At 40.2% G+C, this 18,593-nt stretch overlaps 1 protein-coding gene across 2 annotated transcripts in view; it reads left to right on the top strand.

Annotated features, from left to right (window-relative positions):
- PSEN1 (presenilin 1) overlaps positions 1–16,321 on the top strand; it is a 68,989-nt gene extending 52,668 nt beyond the window's left edge. For both annotated transcript variants that reach the window (XM_081100438.1, XM_081100439.1), the window contains 4 exons: positions 1,113–1,199; positions 4,593–4,766; positions 12,924–13,042; positions 15,091–16,321. In XM_081100438.1, coding sequence (XP_080956564.1) covers positions 1,113–1,199; positions 4,593–4,766; positions 12,924–13,042; positions 15,091–15,246 — 536 coding nt within the window. In that variant the 3' untranslated portion in view covers positions 15,247–16,321. The remainder of the gene's footprint in view (positions 1–1,112; positions 1,200–4,592; positions 4,767–12,923; positions 13,043–15,090) is intronic.
- The last annotated feature ends 2,272 nt before the right edge of the window (positions 16,322–18,593 follow it).

Genomic DNA, 18,593 nt, shown 5'->3' with positions numbered 1-18,593 from the left:
ACAGGGGTATAATGATAAAAATTGTGATAAAAAGCCAGAGAGACACAGACGCCAAATATCTTGTTTAAAATTGCTTACTATGATCAGGTGGGGCATTTGGTTCCTGGTATAGCCCTGTATGGTACATGTTTATATGAATTTTTATATTACTGTTGGTGTATTTTCAGGTTAACTTCCCAAAAGTGGTATTCCTGGGTCAAAGGGTTAATGTATATGTAGTTTTGCTAGATGTTACCAAATTCCCCTCCAGTAGGGTCTATGCCATTTTTTTTTATTGTTTTATTGCTTAAAGTATTATAAAGGGTATTACATATGTCTCCTTTTTTCCCCCGCTCTTGACAATCCCCTGGCCTCCCCTACCCCCCAGTGTCTTATGTCCATTCTGTGCCATTTTTAGTTCCATGAAATATATGAGAAGCACCATTTTAAAGTATTGATATTATCTCTTAATTAAAATGTGACAGAGATACGTATGTATGTATCTATGTATATATATATTTTTCTTATTCTCCATATGTAACACAGGCTAGCATTATTGAAATTCCCAGAAATGACACATGATATGAAGGAAACTTATTCCATGCATTTTTAGAATTATAATAAGCATATGATACTCTTGTGAACTCTATTTTGTCCTCTAATTTAGTTCCAAGAAGTAGTTTTTATCCATGAATTCACACTATTTTAGGAAATTCAACTAGTCCAGCTACTGTTGCAGTGGAATCCTGCTGGCCTGAAGAGTTTTCCTTTTGGTAACTTTTCAGGGACTGTAAGTGATGATGAGCAGTTTTACAATAGCAGCTGCAGTTTTAACACTACAGCAAACATTTAATTTCAGAATTTTTTATATGCCAGAATCAAAGAGAACCTGTTGTGTTTTTTAAAATGCATTTAGTTCTGATTTTTAAGCATGCTTTAGAGGACATTAAGAAGATTGGTAGGAAGAGGTTAATAGGGAAAAAGGATGACCTAGGTAATACTTTCAACAATAAGATTAAAAGAAAATAAAAAAAGATTGGTGATTTGTGTCGAGAACTGATGGCCTGCTGTCTATTTGTGCACTTTCCTTCTGTGTTTCCAGTGCTTACCTGGACTTTTGTCTTTCTCAACAGCAACCATGGTGTGGTTGGTGAATATGGCAAAAGGAGACCCAGAAGCCCAAAGGAAGGTATCCAAAAACTCCAATTATAATGAACAAAGTAGGTAAATTTTATTTGGTAATTTCCTGGGGTTTAGGTCATTGTCATCTTACAGGCTAACAATTAGTTATAAAGTGGTGATTGTAACCTTTTTCTTTGGTCATAGATTCCTTTGAGAATCTCCTGAAAGCTGTGGTAATACCCAGTAAAAATACAGATAAATATTAAGGAGTCCAGATGGTCCAAACCCAGTAGTACAGCCAAGACACCCTAGGTTAAGAATTTCTGCCGTTGCGAACCATTAACACCAGTATGAAAGTTTCAAGTGGAGGCTGATTTTAAAAAGAACAGGTAGCCTTTCTCTCCAGACCTGTTGAAAATGAGAACCTCTTGTTTGACATGGCCAGACCAACTTAAAAGTAATTTTATTTTAGATGTGATCATGATTATACTGAGAAGATAAAACATTCTGGGAGGACATGACTTTCTGGAGGAGGCTAATGATGACCCAAGAGGGGAGATGGGAAGGCCCACGCATGGAAACTGGTGAATAGATTAAGGAGAATATAAGTTAGAAGTTAGTAGAAAGAGTTGAATAACAAAACAATATCAATAGTCAAGAAGAAAGGAAACTTTTTTTAAAGAAAAGCAAACGGGTAGCCTTATGAGGAAGCTGAAAAACAGAAGTAGAATAAAAGTTGGTGAGAGAATGAAAAGGACCTTCACTGAGCTGCTGTTTGTCAGGAATGGAAGGGGTTAGGTTTTATAGAGCCAAGAAAACTGCTTTTTCAGCTTTTGGGTAACTAAGGACACTTTCAACTGGGAATTCTTATTTGGGACCCAAAGATTCCAGGTTCATTCTGCAGTGAGCAAAGCAGCAGAACAAGGTGATATTGCACCCGCAGTCGACCTGGTAGAGAAGTAGGAAATATATTGGAAATAATTGCTACAAGTTTGGTTATTATGTTAACCTGTGTTAAGCTAAAGCAAATTAAAAGATTTCTATGAGTATATATGTTTATATGTATGTGAGTATGTGTGTTTATTTGGCATATCAAGATTTTATTCTTTTGATAAATGTTGATTGAGCACCTAACTGTGCCTGATATTTTGCTAGGTACTGGGGATATAGCACTGAACGAGACACCCTGTTCTGTGGAGCTTGTAGCCTATTTAGGGCAGCGGTTCTCAACCTGTGGGTTGCAACCCCTTTGGCAGTCGAACGACCCTTTCACAGGGGTCGCCTAAGACCATCCTGCATATCAGATATTTACATTATGATTCATAACAGTAGCAACATTACAGTTATGAAGTAGCAACGAAAATAATTTTATGGTTGGGTCACAACATGAGGAACTGTATTTAAAGGGCTAGGAGGTTGAGAACCACTGATTTAGGGGGACACAAACATTCAACAGATAATTCATACAGTTGTTGATAAGTTCTATAAAGGAGAAGTCTAAGTTGCTATGAAAGTTTATGTAGAAGAATTTCATTTATTCTGGAAAGTCAAGGAAAGCTTCCTTGGGGAAGTGATACTGGATGAAGAATGGAAGCGTTTTCCAGAAGAGGTGGGCAGGGGCCTTGAAGTGAGGAGCTGGATAAGCTGCAGAGTCCTCAGGGGAGTGCTGTTGGTATTTTGGGTGGGGCAGTTCTTGGTAGTCATGTGGGACTTCTCCCACTGCAGGATATCTGACATTCCTGGCCCCTCACCCACTAAATGCTAATCGTGACTTCCAGGTTTTACAACTCAAAACTCCTCCAGCATAGTTAGTTCCAAACGCCCCCTGGGAAAACACTAGAGGAGCTAGACGTCACACTGGGGCAAAAGGGCATAGGCCTCCAGGAGGGATGTCTACACAAGGAAAGAACAGAACAGAGCTGGGAGGTTTCCTATGAACTCTGTTAAGAGTTTGAGGATGAATTAGTCGTAATACATAGAAAATTAGTTAAGGGAAAAAAATTGGGCAGTTTTCCAGAGAAAACAAAAAGTCATACAGAAGAAGCAAATGTAATTAGAGTATATTCTGGTTGTAGCCAAGTATTTTAGTTGTGAATACTTTTTGCATTGTGATAGTATAAAAATTGAACTTAACATAAAATTATGATGAATTGAGAATATGGGGAGAGGTAAATTTCCATGTGTGCCTGAGTATGAAAGCTATGCTTCATTTCCCTGTAGGAAGTGATTGAGTTTTAACTTAAAATAAAAACATCAAGATATAACACTATGAACATGCTATTTATAATTAATTATGAAGGTTAATACCAAAGGAAACAGCTGAGCAGTTTGGAAGTAGGAGTGAGAATTAGGAGGAGGGAAGAAACAAAAGAGGGACTGTTGTTTTATTTATAAACCTTATGCTTATATGACTTCACAAACTCCAAACCAGGGAAGATTCCATTTTGTGGTGACCTGGTTAAGAAAAAATACAAAATTGTGAGGCCCCCTCCCAGAAAAAATGTATGCAAGGGAGAGGCCTGAAGTGTGCAGGCTTAATTTATTCATGGTAAATCTACCTCTGTTATGAACATTTGTCACTTTTATAAACAAAGAAAAAATATCAGCTCTACTTAATGTATTATAATTATTTTTGATGTGTGGAAGGTTCTCAAGACTCGCATGTTATGCTCACAATTTTCAGACCGACAGTCATCACAAAATGAATAGCCCATAAGAATGTGTTTTCTACCCACCCCCCACCTCACCTCCCTACCTGCAGGAGTGGTCTCCTTGTATAATTTAGGCACTGAAGCCAGAGCTGAGTTTTCAGAAAGGAGTGGTTAGAAAGCTTTCAGCAGCAAACATCAGAAAAACCAACTTGTTTGCTTTAAACAAGAAGAAATGTGTTCTCTCACATGACCAGAGTCCTGAGGTGTAGACATTTGTAGGGTTGGTTAATTTTGTGGCTCATCAGTGTTATCAAGGACCCAGGTTCTTTCCGTCTTCCTGCTGTGCCATCCTTAAATATAGGCTTGGTCCTTAGCCCACTGCTCCTCATGGTCACAAGATAACAAGTACAGTTCCAGGCATCATATCCAGATAAGACAACATCCAGAGGAAAAAGGGGGCAGTTAGTAAAGAGAGAAAAATTTCCCCCAAATTTCCAGCAGTCTTTGCCTCATCACACATTGACTAGTACCAAACCCACAGCCTCTGAGCTTTCATTGGGAAGAGGAATGCTGGAGTTGGATCGATCAGGATTTACCACCTGAGTCACATGAGTGAGAGGTGGAAATCCAGACACATCAGGACTGCTCTCAGGAATAAGGGGAGAAATGGCTATTGGGTAAGCAATCAGCAGGCCCTGCTACAGCCCATGTTTTGTGGTTTAGGAGCTAGCTAACCAGTTATAATGACAGTCAAGTAGTTGCTGTTTCCATGTAACTTTCTTAAAGGTATTAAGAAAATTTTGTGAATATTACAGTTGTGATTTCTGCTTTTTCTTGAAGACACAGGGAGTGAGTCACAGAACCCTGTGACAGAGAGTGATGATGGTGGCTTCAGTGAAGAGTGGGAAGCCCAGCGGGACAGTCGCCTGGGACCTCATCACTCTACAACTGAGTCACGAAGTGCTGTACAGGAGATTTCCAGCAGCATCCTAGCCAGTGAGGACCCAGAGGAAAGTATGTGCATTTCTCTAATTGAAAGTCATGGATTCCTGTAGGTGCTGCAGCATCAAACCCTCCCAAAATAAAATGAACTGAGAGCACTAGTCTACTTCTAAAGAACAGTACAGCTTTTAGTGGGAAATGACAATTGGCAGTGCATATATATATATATATATTTTATTGATTTCAGAGAGAAAGGGAGAGGAAGAGTGAGCTAGAAACATCAATGATCACAGAGAATCATTGATCGGCTGCCTCCTGCATGCCCCCCAATGGGGATCGAGCCCACAATCCAGGCATGTACCCTAACCTGAAATCAAACTGTGACCTCCTGGGTCATAGGTTGATGCCCAACCACTGAGCCATGCCGGCTGAGCTAGTCGGTGCTTTTCTCATAGCATCATTTGTTTATGGGTCAAATTCTGCCCCTCAGGTTTTTGAAATTGGCCTTTTACAGTCTGATTTTTAGCATTTGTTTTATAAGGTCAAAGATTTTTTTTTTTAATATATATTTTATTAACTTTTTACAGAGAGGAATGGAGAGAGAGAGAGAGTTAGAAACATTGATGAGAGAGAAACATCGATCAGCTGCCTCCCCCATACCTCCCACTGGGGATGTGCCCGCAACCAAGGTACATGCCTTGACCGGAATCGAACCTTGGACCTTTCAGTCCGCAGGCCGACGCTCTATCCACTGAGCCAAACCGGTTTCGGCAGATCAAAGATTTTTTTATTTTTCCAGTAAGATTTCATGGCTGCAGTATTCTTATTACAAATATCTTATTAATATTTTTTACTTTTTGCTGTACAAAGACCAATGAGTTTGAATGTTTCAGTCTTTTACATTGTTATTCCCTTTGTTGGCAACCTCCTCCTAACTTCAGATTAATATTTTCTTTGTCTGGGACCAATATAAACTAATACTTCATCATTTTAGGATCCACTACCACACAAACACTCCGATTACATTAGTGTTTTAAACCAGACTTATGGTTACTGGTAACGGTCTCTGTTTATACTAGAAATTGATTTCTAAAAAGACACATATGTCTTCCAGGACAGCCTTTTAAAAATCAACATTTAATCAGAAAACTAAACAGAGCCTTTAATTAGAAATGTAAAACATTTTTATTTTCAGTGTGAAGGCAGTTGTTCTTCTATAGAATTTCAAAAATATTCTTCCTTCAAACATCATGTGGGCAGCAGTCTCATCCCCAGTGCACTACTGTTAATCTTAAAATTATCAGAGCAATGAAAGTACCTGCTGTTTTCAGGAGAGGGGAGTTGACTCATGGAGGTTCTTTTCTATTTACCTCAATGAAGGAGAGAAGGGTTTTGCTATTTTTTCAAGGAAGAGATTTTAGTAGTATAAAGGTAAAGTAAGTTTCAGGCAGTTTTTAATATGTTTATATTTATTGAAAAGATAATAGAAAATAGTCATTATGCTATTATATTTAAGCTAGGCACATATGCTGCTGGAGGTCATATAGAGAAATCTTACAATTAAAGTGAACAGTCACCATCATTGTCTTTACTATGTCTTGTGTTTGGTAGACCATCAGATGCCCCTTTTAATATTAAAAGAATACCATAATTACTTAAAATTATTTTTCAGCGTTGGCAAAAACAAAACAAAAAAACAACAGAAGGCTTAGATTGCCATTATTAGCAAATAGTAGAAAAATGCTAGCAGCCAATTTTAGCATACTTGGCAATAGCATACAATTAATTCATTATGTCTAACTTCAGCATTTTCCAGGGCTGTGATTTTAGTTGTTTAGCCATGTCTTATTTTGACTGAATAAATAAAAGTGAGCTGTTTAAAGAAAACAAATTCCCAGCAACTGATTTTTCTTAGGTTTTATATACTGATTCAGTTTCTTCTGGTTATAGGTCAATAAAATTTGTCCTTTGGTAAGTGCTAAAGAAAAACATTGATGGTTACTTCTTTGTTTTCTTTCTCTATTTTATTTTATTTTAAATATATTTTTATTACTGATTTCAGAGAGGAAAGGAGAGGGAGAGAGTTAGAAACATCAATGGTGAGAAAGAACCTCTAGCACACTGCACACTAGCGATTGAGCCCGTAACCCGGACATGTGCTCTGACCAGGAATCGAACCGTGACCTCCTGGTTCGTAGGTCGATGCTCAACCCCTGAACCACACCAGCCAGGCTTCTTTCTCTATTTTAATTTTGCTAATAAAATATACCTATAGTTATCTCTTCATTAAAATGAATTCTGTGAAGTATTACTATAGCATTTATCATAATATTGCTATTATTTACACAAGACTTTAAGTGAAAAAAATGTCAGGCCATAATTTTAAGCTTAATTCAATACATTATTTTTTTTTAAGCTATGTTGACATAGAATTCACTTACTATAACAATTCATGCATAAAACCCACACTTCTTAGGTGCCATCTCTCCATCCCCCCATTTAAAGTATACAGTGCATTGGTTTTTATTGTAATCAGAGTTAGGCAGTCATCACCACAAGTGAATTCTAGAACATTTTCATCACCTCAGAAAGAAACCTTTACCCATTCATTAGCCTCCACACCCCTCAACACCAACCGGTGTGTACTGTCTTACTATGTTTTCCTGTTCTGGACATTTATTAAAATGTGGTCCTTTGTACTGGTTTCTTTCACTTAGCGTACTGTTTTAAGACTCATCTATGTTATAGCATATATCAGTACTTCATTACTTTTTATAGCAAATACAATTCCATTGTATGGATATGCCACAACTGTTACCCATTTTCCAGTTAATGGACATCTGGGTTATTTCTGTTTTTGGCTTTTATGCAAACTGTTGCTATGAACATTCATGTAAATGTATTTGTGTGTACTATATACGTTTTTATTTCTCTTGGGTATTTACCTAGCAGCGGAATTGCTGGGTCAATCTGGTAACTCTATGTTTAATCTTTTGAGGAACTGCCAGACCATTTTCCAAGCAACTATACTATTTTACAATCTCACCAGCAATATGTGAATATTCTAATTTTTTCACATCCTCACCAACACTTGTTTTTGTCTATCTTTTTTATTATAATCATTCCACAAAGTGGTTATGGTTTTGATTAGCCTTCCCTGATGGCTAATGATGTTGAGGATCTTTTCATGTGTTTATTGGTTATTTGTGTTTTCTTTGGAGAACTGTCTAGTCAAATTTTCCCCATTTTTTATATATTTTTTCAAATTATTGAGTTATAGTGGTTCTTTATATATTCTAGATACAAGTTCCTTATCAGATAAATGCTAATTCCTCCCCTCCTCCTGGATTATTATTATTTTTTTAAATCTTTTAATTTATTTCAGAGAGAAAGGGAGAGGGAAAGAAACATCAATGACAAGAGAGAATCACTGATTGGCTGCCTCCTACACGCCCCCACTGGGGATCAAGCCCGCAAACCGGGTACGTGCCCTTGATTGGAAAAGAACCTGGGACCCTTCAGTCCACAGGCCAATGCTCTATCCATTGAGCAAAACCAGCCAGGGCTTGGATTATTTTTAAAAAGTTTTTCTGTAGCATTCTTTTTCTGAAAAACTAAGTTTCTTTTATAGTTTCTTATAGTGTTTACTATTTGTATTCAAAATTCTTTGTAAGGCTACCATTTGTTTAGTGTGTTGCAAGAACTTTTCCTATATTATTTTTAACTCTGAAAATAACAATGAAATAGCTTTGTAATCTCTATCTTATACCTGAGAAATTTGAGGATTGAAGAAGTTAATCACTTGCCCTGGAACACACAAGTACTTAAATACTAAATAGTAGAGCTGCACCCCTGTAATGATGGGTGTGTATTCACCCTGGGAAGGCTAGCTCGCCCTGTCATTCATAGCATCGAATGTCATGGGTCAGATGTTTATCTTTTCCACTAAGAAGACTTCATTCTGGTGTCCATGATTTAAGAGCACTGGTTTTTCTCAGGAAGATCTTACTAGTCATCACTCCACTTCTCACCCACATGTGGAACAGACTGTACTTCTCAGGACCCTCAGCCCCTATCTTCTGGAAATGGGTTCTGTAACCGAGGCATCAAGGAAATTCTGACATGCTATAACATAGATGAGCATTGAGGACATTATGCTAAGTGAAATAATCCTGTAAAAAAACCACAAATGCTATATGATTTCACTTATATGAAGTACCTAGAGTAGTCCAACTTAGAAAGTAGAAAGATGATCGCCAGAGGACTGGAGGGAGAGAGGAAGGAGTTACTATTTAGTGGGTACAGAGTTTCAGTTTTACATGCTGAAAAGAGCTCTGTGGATGGCTGGTGGTGATGGTAGCACAGCAGTGTGAATGTATGTAATGCCACTGAACTGTGTTTTACCACAATTAAATTTTGTTTTAAACATGAAGAAAAGGAAAAGAAGCCACAGAAAATATTGCAAATCATACTGCAAGTCCTGTTAAAGAACTTGTATTTAGAATATATAAAGAATGCGAGAAACCCAATGGCGGCATAGGTAAACACCTGAAATTGCTGCCTTGCACAACCACTTAAGAAATACAACTAAAAGACAAAACGAACATCATCCAGAACCACAGGAAGGCTGGCTGAGTGGAAATTCTACAACTAGAAGGAAAGAGAAAAGCACACTGAGACTCAGAGGAGGTGTGGAAGTAAAGTGCAGAGGGCTGGCAACTGAAGACGTGGTTGTCTTTTTCAATCGGGAGGGAGGCACAAGCTCCCGACAGCCCTGACTCCAGTTCTGGGCAAGTCTCTGGGGACCCAGACTCATATGGGGAGAAACTGGACTGTCTGGCAGCGGGTGGAACTCAAGGGTGGCTTTCTCTCAGAGGTGCTTGCAGCGATTACCACAGGACACTGAGACCCGGGGCCTCTTAGGGTAGGACTGAGGATCAGCCATAGTTGTTTGCTCCGCCCTGTTGATCCCCTGAGACCCCGCCCCACCCAAGCTGTGCCCAGAGGCTTTTGCATATAAATGCCCTGGCCCTTTGCAATCTAAAATTACCTAGCAAACTGCAGCTGGGTCAGAGAGACCCAGAACATCCAAAAGAAGGCCCAAGGCCCCACAGCAGCTTGCATTGCTTCACAGCTGGGCCTCATCTGGGCACCTCCAAATCCCAAACGAAGAAGAGGAATCTTCAGATCTCTCCATAGCTCCTGTTGGGTAGCCTCAGGCAGAGGCTAAATTAGCAACTCCTTAGAGATCCAAGTGCCAGTGTACCCAGTGGTCAGAGTGGGACGATCCAGATTACAACTCCTCAGATCCATAAGGGACACACTCAGGGGGCAGACTCAGTGAGCACCAAAGCCCCACAGAATCAAGTCTTGCCCCATAAGGGTGTCTCCAGCACAGAAGTTCTCCCACCGTAGACAGAGCTGATTCTCACAGCCAATTGGCCTGGAGGTCAATTCCTCCAGCGATTCCAACTACAATCAAGGCTTAACTACAACAAGACTGTGCACACAGCCCACAAAGGGGTGTGCTAAGAGTGTCCACCTCAGGTAATTAGGGAGGCTGAGCCACTGGGCCTTATAGGACACCTAGCACAGAAAGCCATTTTATCAACACAGGAAAGCAGCCAAAATGCGGAGACAAAGAAACAGGTCACAAATGACAGAAATGGAGGAAAGCAAACTACTGGATTTAGAGTTCAAAACCACGGTTATAAGGTTTTTTAAGAATTTTCTAGAATCCACCGATAAATTTAGTAAGACCCTCACCTCAGTAAGTCTAGTGAGGCCCTCGAGGATATGAAAAAGGACCAACTAGAAATTAAGCATACACTGACTGAAATAAAGAATATTATACAGAGATCCAACAGCAGACTAGAGGATTGCACGAATCAAGTCAAAGATTGGAAGTACGAAGAAGTAAAAAATACCCAACCAGACAAAATGAAAAAAGAATCCAAAAATATGAAGATAGTGTAAGGAGCCTCTGGGACAACTTCAAGCGTACCAACATCAGAATTATGGGGGTGCCAGAAGATGAGAGAGAGCAAGATATTGAAAACCTATTTGAAGAAATAATGACAGAAAACTTCCCCTACCTGGTGAAAGAAATAGACTTACAAGTCCAGGAAGTGCAGAGAACCCCAAACAAAAGGAATCCAAAGAGGACCACACCAAGACACATCATAATTAAAATGCCAAGAGCAAAAGACAAAGAAAGAATCTTAAAAGCAGCAAGAGAAAAACAGTTATCTACAAGGGAGTACCCATACGATTGTCAGCTGATTTCTCAATGGAAACTTTGCAGGCCAGAAGGGAGTGGCAAGAAATATTCAAAGTGATGAATACCAAGAACCTACAACCAAGATTACTTTATCCAGCAAAGCTATCATTCAGAATTGAAGGTCAGATAAAGAGCTTCACAGATAAGGAAAAGCTAAAGGAGTTCATCACCACCAAACCAGTATTATATGAAATGCTGAAAGGTATCCTTTAAAAAGAGGAAGAAGAAGAAAAAAGTAAAGATACAAATTATGAACAACAAATACATATCTATCAACAAGTGAATCTAAAAATCAAGTGAATAAAAAATCTGATGAACAGAATAAACTGGTGAATATAATAGAATCAGGGGCATAGAAAGGGAGTGGACTGATAATTCTCGGGGGGAAAGGGGTGTGGGGGTGCGGGAAGAGACTGGACAGAAATCGTACACCTATGGATGAGGACAGTGGGAGGGGGGTAAGGGCAGAGTGTGGAATGAGAACCGGGTGGAGGGGAAAAAAAGAGGAACAACTGTAATCTAAACAATAAAGATTAAAAAAAAAAGAATATATAAAGAATGCTTACAACTCCATCATAGGAAGATAATCCAGTTAAAAGAAGGAAATGCTTTGAATAGACATTTCACCAAAGGAGAAATATAATGGCTAATAAACACATGAAAAGCTACTCAACGTAAGAATGGCTTGACTAAAGAATAAAAATTAGTAATTCTAAGTGTTGGTGAGCATCTGAGGAAACAAACCCTCTTGCATTGCTCGTGGTACAAAGCCAGTATGAAAAGGAATTTGGCAGTTTCTTAAAAAGCTGCACATAAACTCACCATATAACCTAGCAATTCCACCTGTAGGGATTGACTCCATGGAAGTGAAAACAATCTGTCCACACAAAAATATGTATGTACAGTCATGTTCGTGGCAGCATTATTCATAATAATCCGAAACTGAAAACAATCCCAATGCCCATCACTTGGTAAATGGATAAACAAACTTACAGTATGTTCATACAACGGGGAAGTATTCATCGCTAAAAAGGAACAAACTGCAGACATGAAGCAGCATGGGTAAACCTCAAAAACGTTAAGTGAAAGAAGCCAATCACAAAAGACTTCAGAATGTCTGAGTCCATTTCTGTGAACTGTCTAGAAAAGGAAGATTTACAGAGAGAGCAGGTCAGTGGTTGCTTAAGGCCTGGGTAGGAGTGGGGATTAACTCAATGGGCACAAGGTATTTTATAAGGGTTTGGAAATGTGGGAATTGTGGAAATGGTTACACAATTCTAAATTTTTTATAATCATTGAATTCTACACTTACATAAATAGGTGAGTTTTTTGAAATAAATTGTACCTCAGTAAAGTTGTTTTTAAAAGGGAGGATGCTACTTTTCTCATAGAGGTTCTTGTGAGGATTTATTAGAACAAGTGCCAGGTATAAACTAGGCGTTCAAGAGATGACAATTAGTTATTGTTATTATTTTTGATATGTAACAGTATCTTGTTAAGATCCCAGAGTCGGCCACATAGAAGCTGAAAATCCTATTGTTAAAAAGAAAGAAATAACGAAAGAAAGAGAAAAAGAAAAGAAAAAACCTAGCTCAAGTGATGGCGAACCTATGACACGCGAACTCATTTTTTTGGTTGATTTTTCTTTGTTAAATGGCATTTAAATATATAAAATAAATATCAAAAATATAAATGTTTGTTTTACTATGGTTGCAAATATAAAAAAATTTCTATATGTGACACGGCACCAGAGTTAAGTTAGGGTTTTTCAAAATGCTGACACGCTGAGCTCAAAAGGTTCACCACCACTGACCTAGCTCAAGCCTAATTGTGTATGATATCATTTACTGACTTCTCATTCAGGGTGGGGTAGAGCAGTGACATTTTTGAATTGTCAAATCATAGCAAAGAGTGACAAACTTTTTATATTTGTAATCTTTCCTTTTCAGGGGGAGTAAAGCTCGGATTAGGAGATTTCATTTTCTACAGTGTTCTGGTCGGAAAAGCTTCCGCCACAGCCAGTGGAGACTGGAACACAACCATAGCCTGTTTTGTAGCCATCTTAATTGTAAGTACACACTTGTAAAAACATGTCAGAACATCTCATCTCAGCTCTGATTCAGGCAGTCCCGTTTTAACCCCGGCTGGGCTGAGCGTTCCAGTCACCTGGGAGCTTTTCAAAAACAAATAATTAGACCTCACCTGAGTAGTTCTCCACTGGGCCACACGTTAAAATCACCTGAGACCTTTTAAAACTGTGTCCCCATCCTGAGATATTCTTATTTAATTTGTTTCAATTGTGTATCTTATTTTTAAAGTTCCTCAGGAAATTCTGTAAGTACTTCTGATTAGGAACCACTGCTTCAGGCAGCATAGCCATGTTGGAAATTAGCTGTGTCTTTACACATTGTTTGCGGGTAGTTTTTATCGTGCGCCACTTGGCGCGGGCCATTTTTGCAGTTGAATAGATTGATTACCGTTATACCTGGAAGTACATACATAATTCACCATTGTATGTATTAGAGACCCAAATTTTGTCCTTTGGAATTCATATATCTGCATGTTAGCATCCCTTTAGAGCAATAAAAATGTATAAAAATAAACATATTTATACATTACCCGCATTCTACCGCTAGTCTGTAAAAAACGTATTAATATGTTTCCCGCACACAATGTGTTTAAAGGGGTGAGTAGATCCTCACTTAGTGCCTGAGTTTGTTGGTGGTTTTTGCATTTGATCCACAACCTGCAGGGTACAGAGTTCCTTTGGGCAGCAGGTATGAGGCGAGAAAAGTTAACACAATGCATGATCTCCTGTAGATCTTGCGCATAGAGCCACAACATGAATCCTGAAGCTTTCAGAACTATGATTTAAGTAAATAACTCAGAAGATATTTCTTACTGCCTTTTTTTTTTTTACTAAAGATGTTCTCTTTGATGTTTCATATGCAAGTGAAGTTACATGACAGCCTTTATGTTGCATTTATTTTGTGATTTATAGTGATAATCTAACCAGTTAGAATTTTCTTGTATTTTATTTCTCTTTTGAGGTTAATTTTCTGGATGTGTTGTATCTTTTAAAAAGAAAAGTATTTATTCTGGATAAACCTGAAATGATGCTTAGCTTCCAGAATTTATAGTTAGTGTCTCAATAACTAGAGTAAAAATGGACTATATTATAGGGCTGTTCTGTTTCCAAGAGAGCAGCAATATAATTTTCATAAACTTAAAAAAAAAAAAAAAACTCCTCACCCGAGGATATGTTTACCGATTTTAGAGAGACAGGGAGGGAGGGAGAGAGAAAGAGAAACATCAATTGGTTGCCTTCCCCATGGGCCCTGACCAGGGATCAAACCTGCAACCTAGATATGTGCCCTGACCGGGAATCGAACCCACAACCAACCAAACCAACTGGCTGGGGCACTTTTATAAACTTTTATCGGCATACTCTATGTACCCCTCTTTGCCCCCCCCCCCCCGCCCACTTCCACCCCCAGCATAAAAAATGCTTTTCAATTCTGGGATTTTATTTTATTTTATTTTAATTTTTTTAATATATTTTATTGATTTTTTACAGAGAGGAAGGGAGAGAGATAGAGAGTTAGAAACATCAATGAGAGAGAGAAACATCGATCAGCTGCCTCCTGCACACCCTCTACTGGGGATGTGCCCGCAACCAAGGTACATGCCCTTGGCTGGAATCGAACCTGGGACCATTCAGTCTGCAGGCTGACGCTCTATCCACTGAGCCAAACCGGCTAGGGCAATTCTGGGATTTTAGGCAGCTAAACTTAACTGAGAGTAGCCAACTTAATATTTTAGATAGAATTTTTGGTATTACTTAAATTTTTTCAAGAATAGTTTACTTATTTTCAGGTTCTATTCCTTACCTAGAATTAGGAAATGAAGAATCAAGAATGTGTGCATCATGAATTCTGTGTTGCAAAGGAAAAAAAAGTTGTTTCCAGGTTTAATGGGAACATTTGTTCTAAAATTTAACCTCAGAGGATTGTATTTAATTAACTAAATTAAATGCGAGACTTGTGATTGAGTTGTTTTGCACGAAATACTTTCAAAATGATGTCTGGGTTGTGTCTTGGCCCCTCTCCCCCGCAGGGTTTGTGCCTTACATTATTACTCCTCGCCATTTTCAAGAAAGCATTGCCAGCTCTTCCGATCTCCATCACCTTTGGGCTTGTTTTCTACTTTGCCACAGATTATCTTGTGCAGCCCTTTATGGACCAGTTAGCATTCCATCAATTTTATATTTAGCAGATTTGTGATGAGACTTCCATGGATTTTTCTCCTTTGACTATAATAAAATCTGGGAAGAACAACGGTGATTTTCCTGTGTCTACATCTAACAAAGTCACAGTTCCCAGCTGGACTTTTTGTAGCTTCCTTCCACGTCTTCCTGACCACCTGCACTATTGGCCATTGGAAGGAGGTGTCTACAGAAAATGGTTTTGAACATACATCATTGTGGTGGACAGAGTCCCTTGGAAAAAACTACCAGATTTTAGGGACAAGGACAAAGAAAAATGATGGGCCAAAAAGTTGCTGTGCTCCCACCAGCAGCTTCAGAGGTGGATTCTACCAGCACTGCAGACCCTCAGGGCTGCCATCAGCACGGTGTTAAATGGAGTGGTGAAACCAAACAGGACTCATCATCGTAAACGTGTGTAAACCTAATCAGTCTGTATGGAACTCTAAACCTTTTCAGGAGGTACTGTGAGGAAAGCAGGTACCAGCAGCAAAATGGGAAGGTGAAAAGGGGTTCAAACTTTCACTCTCAAACTTTTTTTGCTGCAAACTTACCATTTTTTAAATAAGACTTTTTTTTCACCTTGGGTCAAGTCAGATGTGTAAGTTGATTTTGACGATTTTCGTTCTCAAGCACTGAAACTCATTACCATCTATGGTTGCCATTTCCTCCCAAGGCCAGTATGAATTTATTTGAGGTTGCTTTATCTCAAAAGTGTTATCCTCAGGTTCCAAGTTCAGTAATTTCTGGAAATAATGGAACTATAACAACAATTCTCCATCACCCTTAGGAAATTCTGGTTTTGCCCCCAAATTCCTAATTTTTAGACAGACTTGTAGGTTTGCTTGCCCTCGATGCCTTCTTTGTGCCCCGTCTCTCCCTTCACTCCCCCCATACACGGTTCTTTCATAAGACAGCTCTGTTGTGGAAGCAGACGATCCGTTATCCAGGATTTCCTTTGTGTGGTGCACAGAATGTGTTGTGAATCAGTGCTATCAGCCTCGCTGTCATAATTTCTCAGTAGCAAATGCAGTGTGTGCCCAAAGACAGTCGCATTAAAGAAGAGGAAATGGCCGGTGAAGCACTTTCTGTCCTGGTTTTCTTTTTTTAGTACAACCGAGTGTCTCTGACAGTAGGTCAGAGTTCAGACCGATAGCCAGGAGCTGGTGGTTTAGAAAGGCAGGAATCAGGTGTGTCTGTGCCAAGCAGGAGATGAGGAACCCATTATTGCCCTCGGTGAGTCGGCGGAGAGCCAGGTGCCGACAGAAGAAAGAGGGGCCTCCACAGCCCGTGGCACCAGATGAGCTCATGTCCTGTGGGCAGATAGGGAGGCCCAAGTGACTCCTCCAGAACCTCTCAGTGGGCGCTTGGTGGTTTCCCTTCTGCCTTGCCTTTCGTGAACTGGGCCTTTGTGTGAACTGGGCCGTGGGGTCAGGCCCAGGCCGTTCAGCTGGGCACGCACATAAAGCCAGTGCCTGTGGGCACACGGCACCTCTAAGCGAGGCTTTGCCAGGGCACAACCCTTCTGTTGCCGCAGGCCGCCCTGGGCCAGTGACCAGACCCTAAGCGTCTGTGAGGAACGTAGTCTCCATCTGGCGGGAGAGAGACCCGCGCTTCCTCGTCCTGCTGCCGCTTTCTCCCAGCCTGTCGTACAGCCCGGGCTGGGCTGCTTCTCCCAGAGGGTAGGAGGGTAGGGTTTTGCTTCCTGCCGTGGGATATCTCCCAGAAACGGCCTCGAGGAGCAGCGTGTTGGGACTGACCTGAGTGCAATGAAAACTGGCTCGTATTGGGCAGTTGAGAACTGGGGGAAAACAGCCGTGCAAAGAAAGCCAGGCTGAGAGGAGTAGGTGCTCTCCCGTCTGTTTTTGTTTGTTTAGCCCCTTTTTTCCAAGATTCTCTTTTTCTCCTCAGACAAGTGGCAGTGTTGTGGGTACTCCAGAAAGACACACCTTTCAACAGCTGCTGCAGAGCCTCCTGAGCACCTATCTGATCTGAAGCCGCCTTGAGGGAACCCTAATCTGGAGAAATTTATCTGTGCGAAGGTCCTCTCAGAAGGGGGTGTGTGCGTGTGCGTGTGTTTAGATCCTGTTACTGTCCGGGGTAGAACGATTGCAATAAATCTGTCACTTTCTACAAGATGGAACCACATCTCAGCTCAGAGAGAACACATCGTCTTCTTTAAATCACCAATCTCAGACACAGAACTTTGTTTCCAAATCTTTTTAGAATCAATTCAGTCATTCCTGAAATTTCAAAATGCTAGTCTTCCACTGGGAAATATCGATGGTCACTGAAGAGAACAGTAGCAAGTCCACTCAACCGGGGGTGGCCACGGGGCCAGGCCACACAAGTGAGAAAGCCGGGCCAGCCGGGCCAGCCCACTCAATGAAAGGAAGGAAAACAGTAGGAAAAAGTGGCTGCTAACATCTGGGTCCGGCCAGCAGAATGAAGGTTTTGTGTACAGCATGGCGCTACAGACCAGCCTGTGGAAGTACCAACCACATTTGGAAGATTTTTAGTTTTTTCAAAGAGGAAGGGCTCGCTTTCCTGTGTTTGATTCTTGGTAGGTTAGTGTGTCGTCTAGGGTCACAGCTCTCCGTGTGAATGACTAAATTTCTTGATGAGAAAAAAAAAATAGAAGCTTTCTGAGCAACTTCAAACATTCATAAGTGAGCAAATTACTGATTTCACTATGGAAGCAACGGTCGTCTTATTCATAATTTGTAGAATGTGAGGCAGAAGTTCAGCTACCTCCAGGGCCAGGCGTCTTGAGGAAGCCTCAGACCCTGTGCCCGGTGCCCAGCCTCGCATGTTCCCCACTTGTGATCTAGCCCTGGGGGAAAAAGTTCCAACACAACTACGAAAAGGTTTGTTCAATCTCTTCCGTGGCGCTGGAGTCTAAAGACGCAACAGTGAGTAAGCTCCGTCTTCAGGTGGTTGAGCGTCGACCCATGAACCAGGAGCTCACAGTTTAGTTTGATCCCCAGGAGAGGCTGTGCAGGAGGCAGCCAATCAATTCCCTCTCCCTCTCTGAAGTCAATAAAAAACTTTTTTTTTAAAAAAAAAAAGACCTATCAGAATGCAGCTGTAGTCTCTTGTTTCCTGGCATATGCCATCTTTAACGTCTCTAAAATATCGGGTACAGGTCATTAACGCCCTTCACGGTTACTGTTGTTGAGCGCTTACAATATTGATGTTACAAAGGGGACGTGATTTAGGAAGAGACTTGAAAACTGGACATTTGGTTTTGCTCTGGGAAGAAACAGTATCACCATCCTAAGTGTGAGCCCAGAAGGGATCTTGTGATTTCTCCGGTTTTTAAAATCTCCAAAACACAGAAGATGAAAAACTATTT

This window comes from Myotis nattereri, assembly GCF_964212035.1.
Source record: "Myotis nattereri genome assembly, chromosome: 1".
Classification (NCBI taxonomy): domain Eukaryota; kingdom Metazoa; phylum Chordata; class Mammalia; order Chiroptera; family Vespertilionidae; genus Myotis; species Myotis nattereri.
The sequence above is the reverse complement of the archived record's forward strand: the minus strand, read 5'-3'. Positions and strand labels throughout refer to the sequence as shown.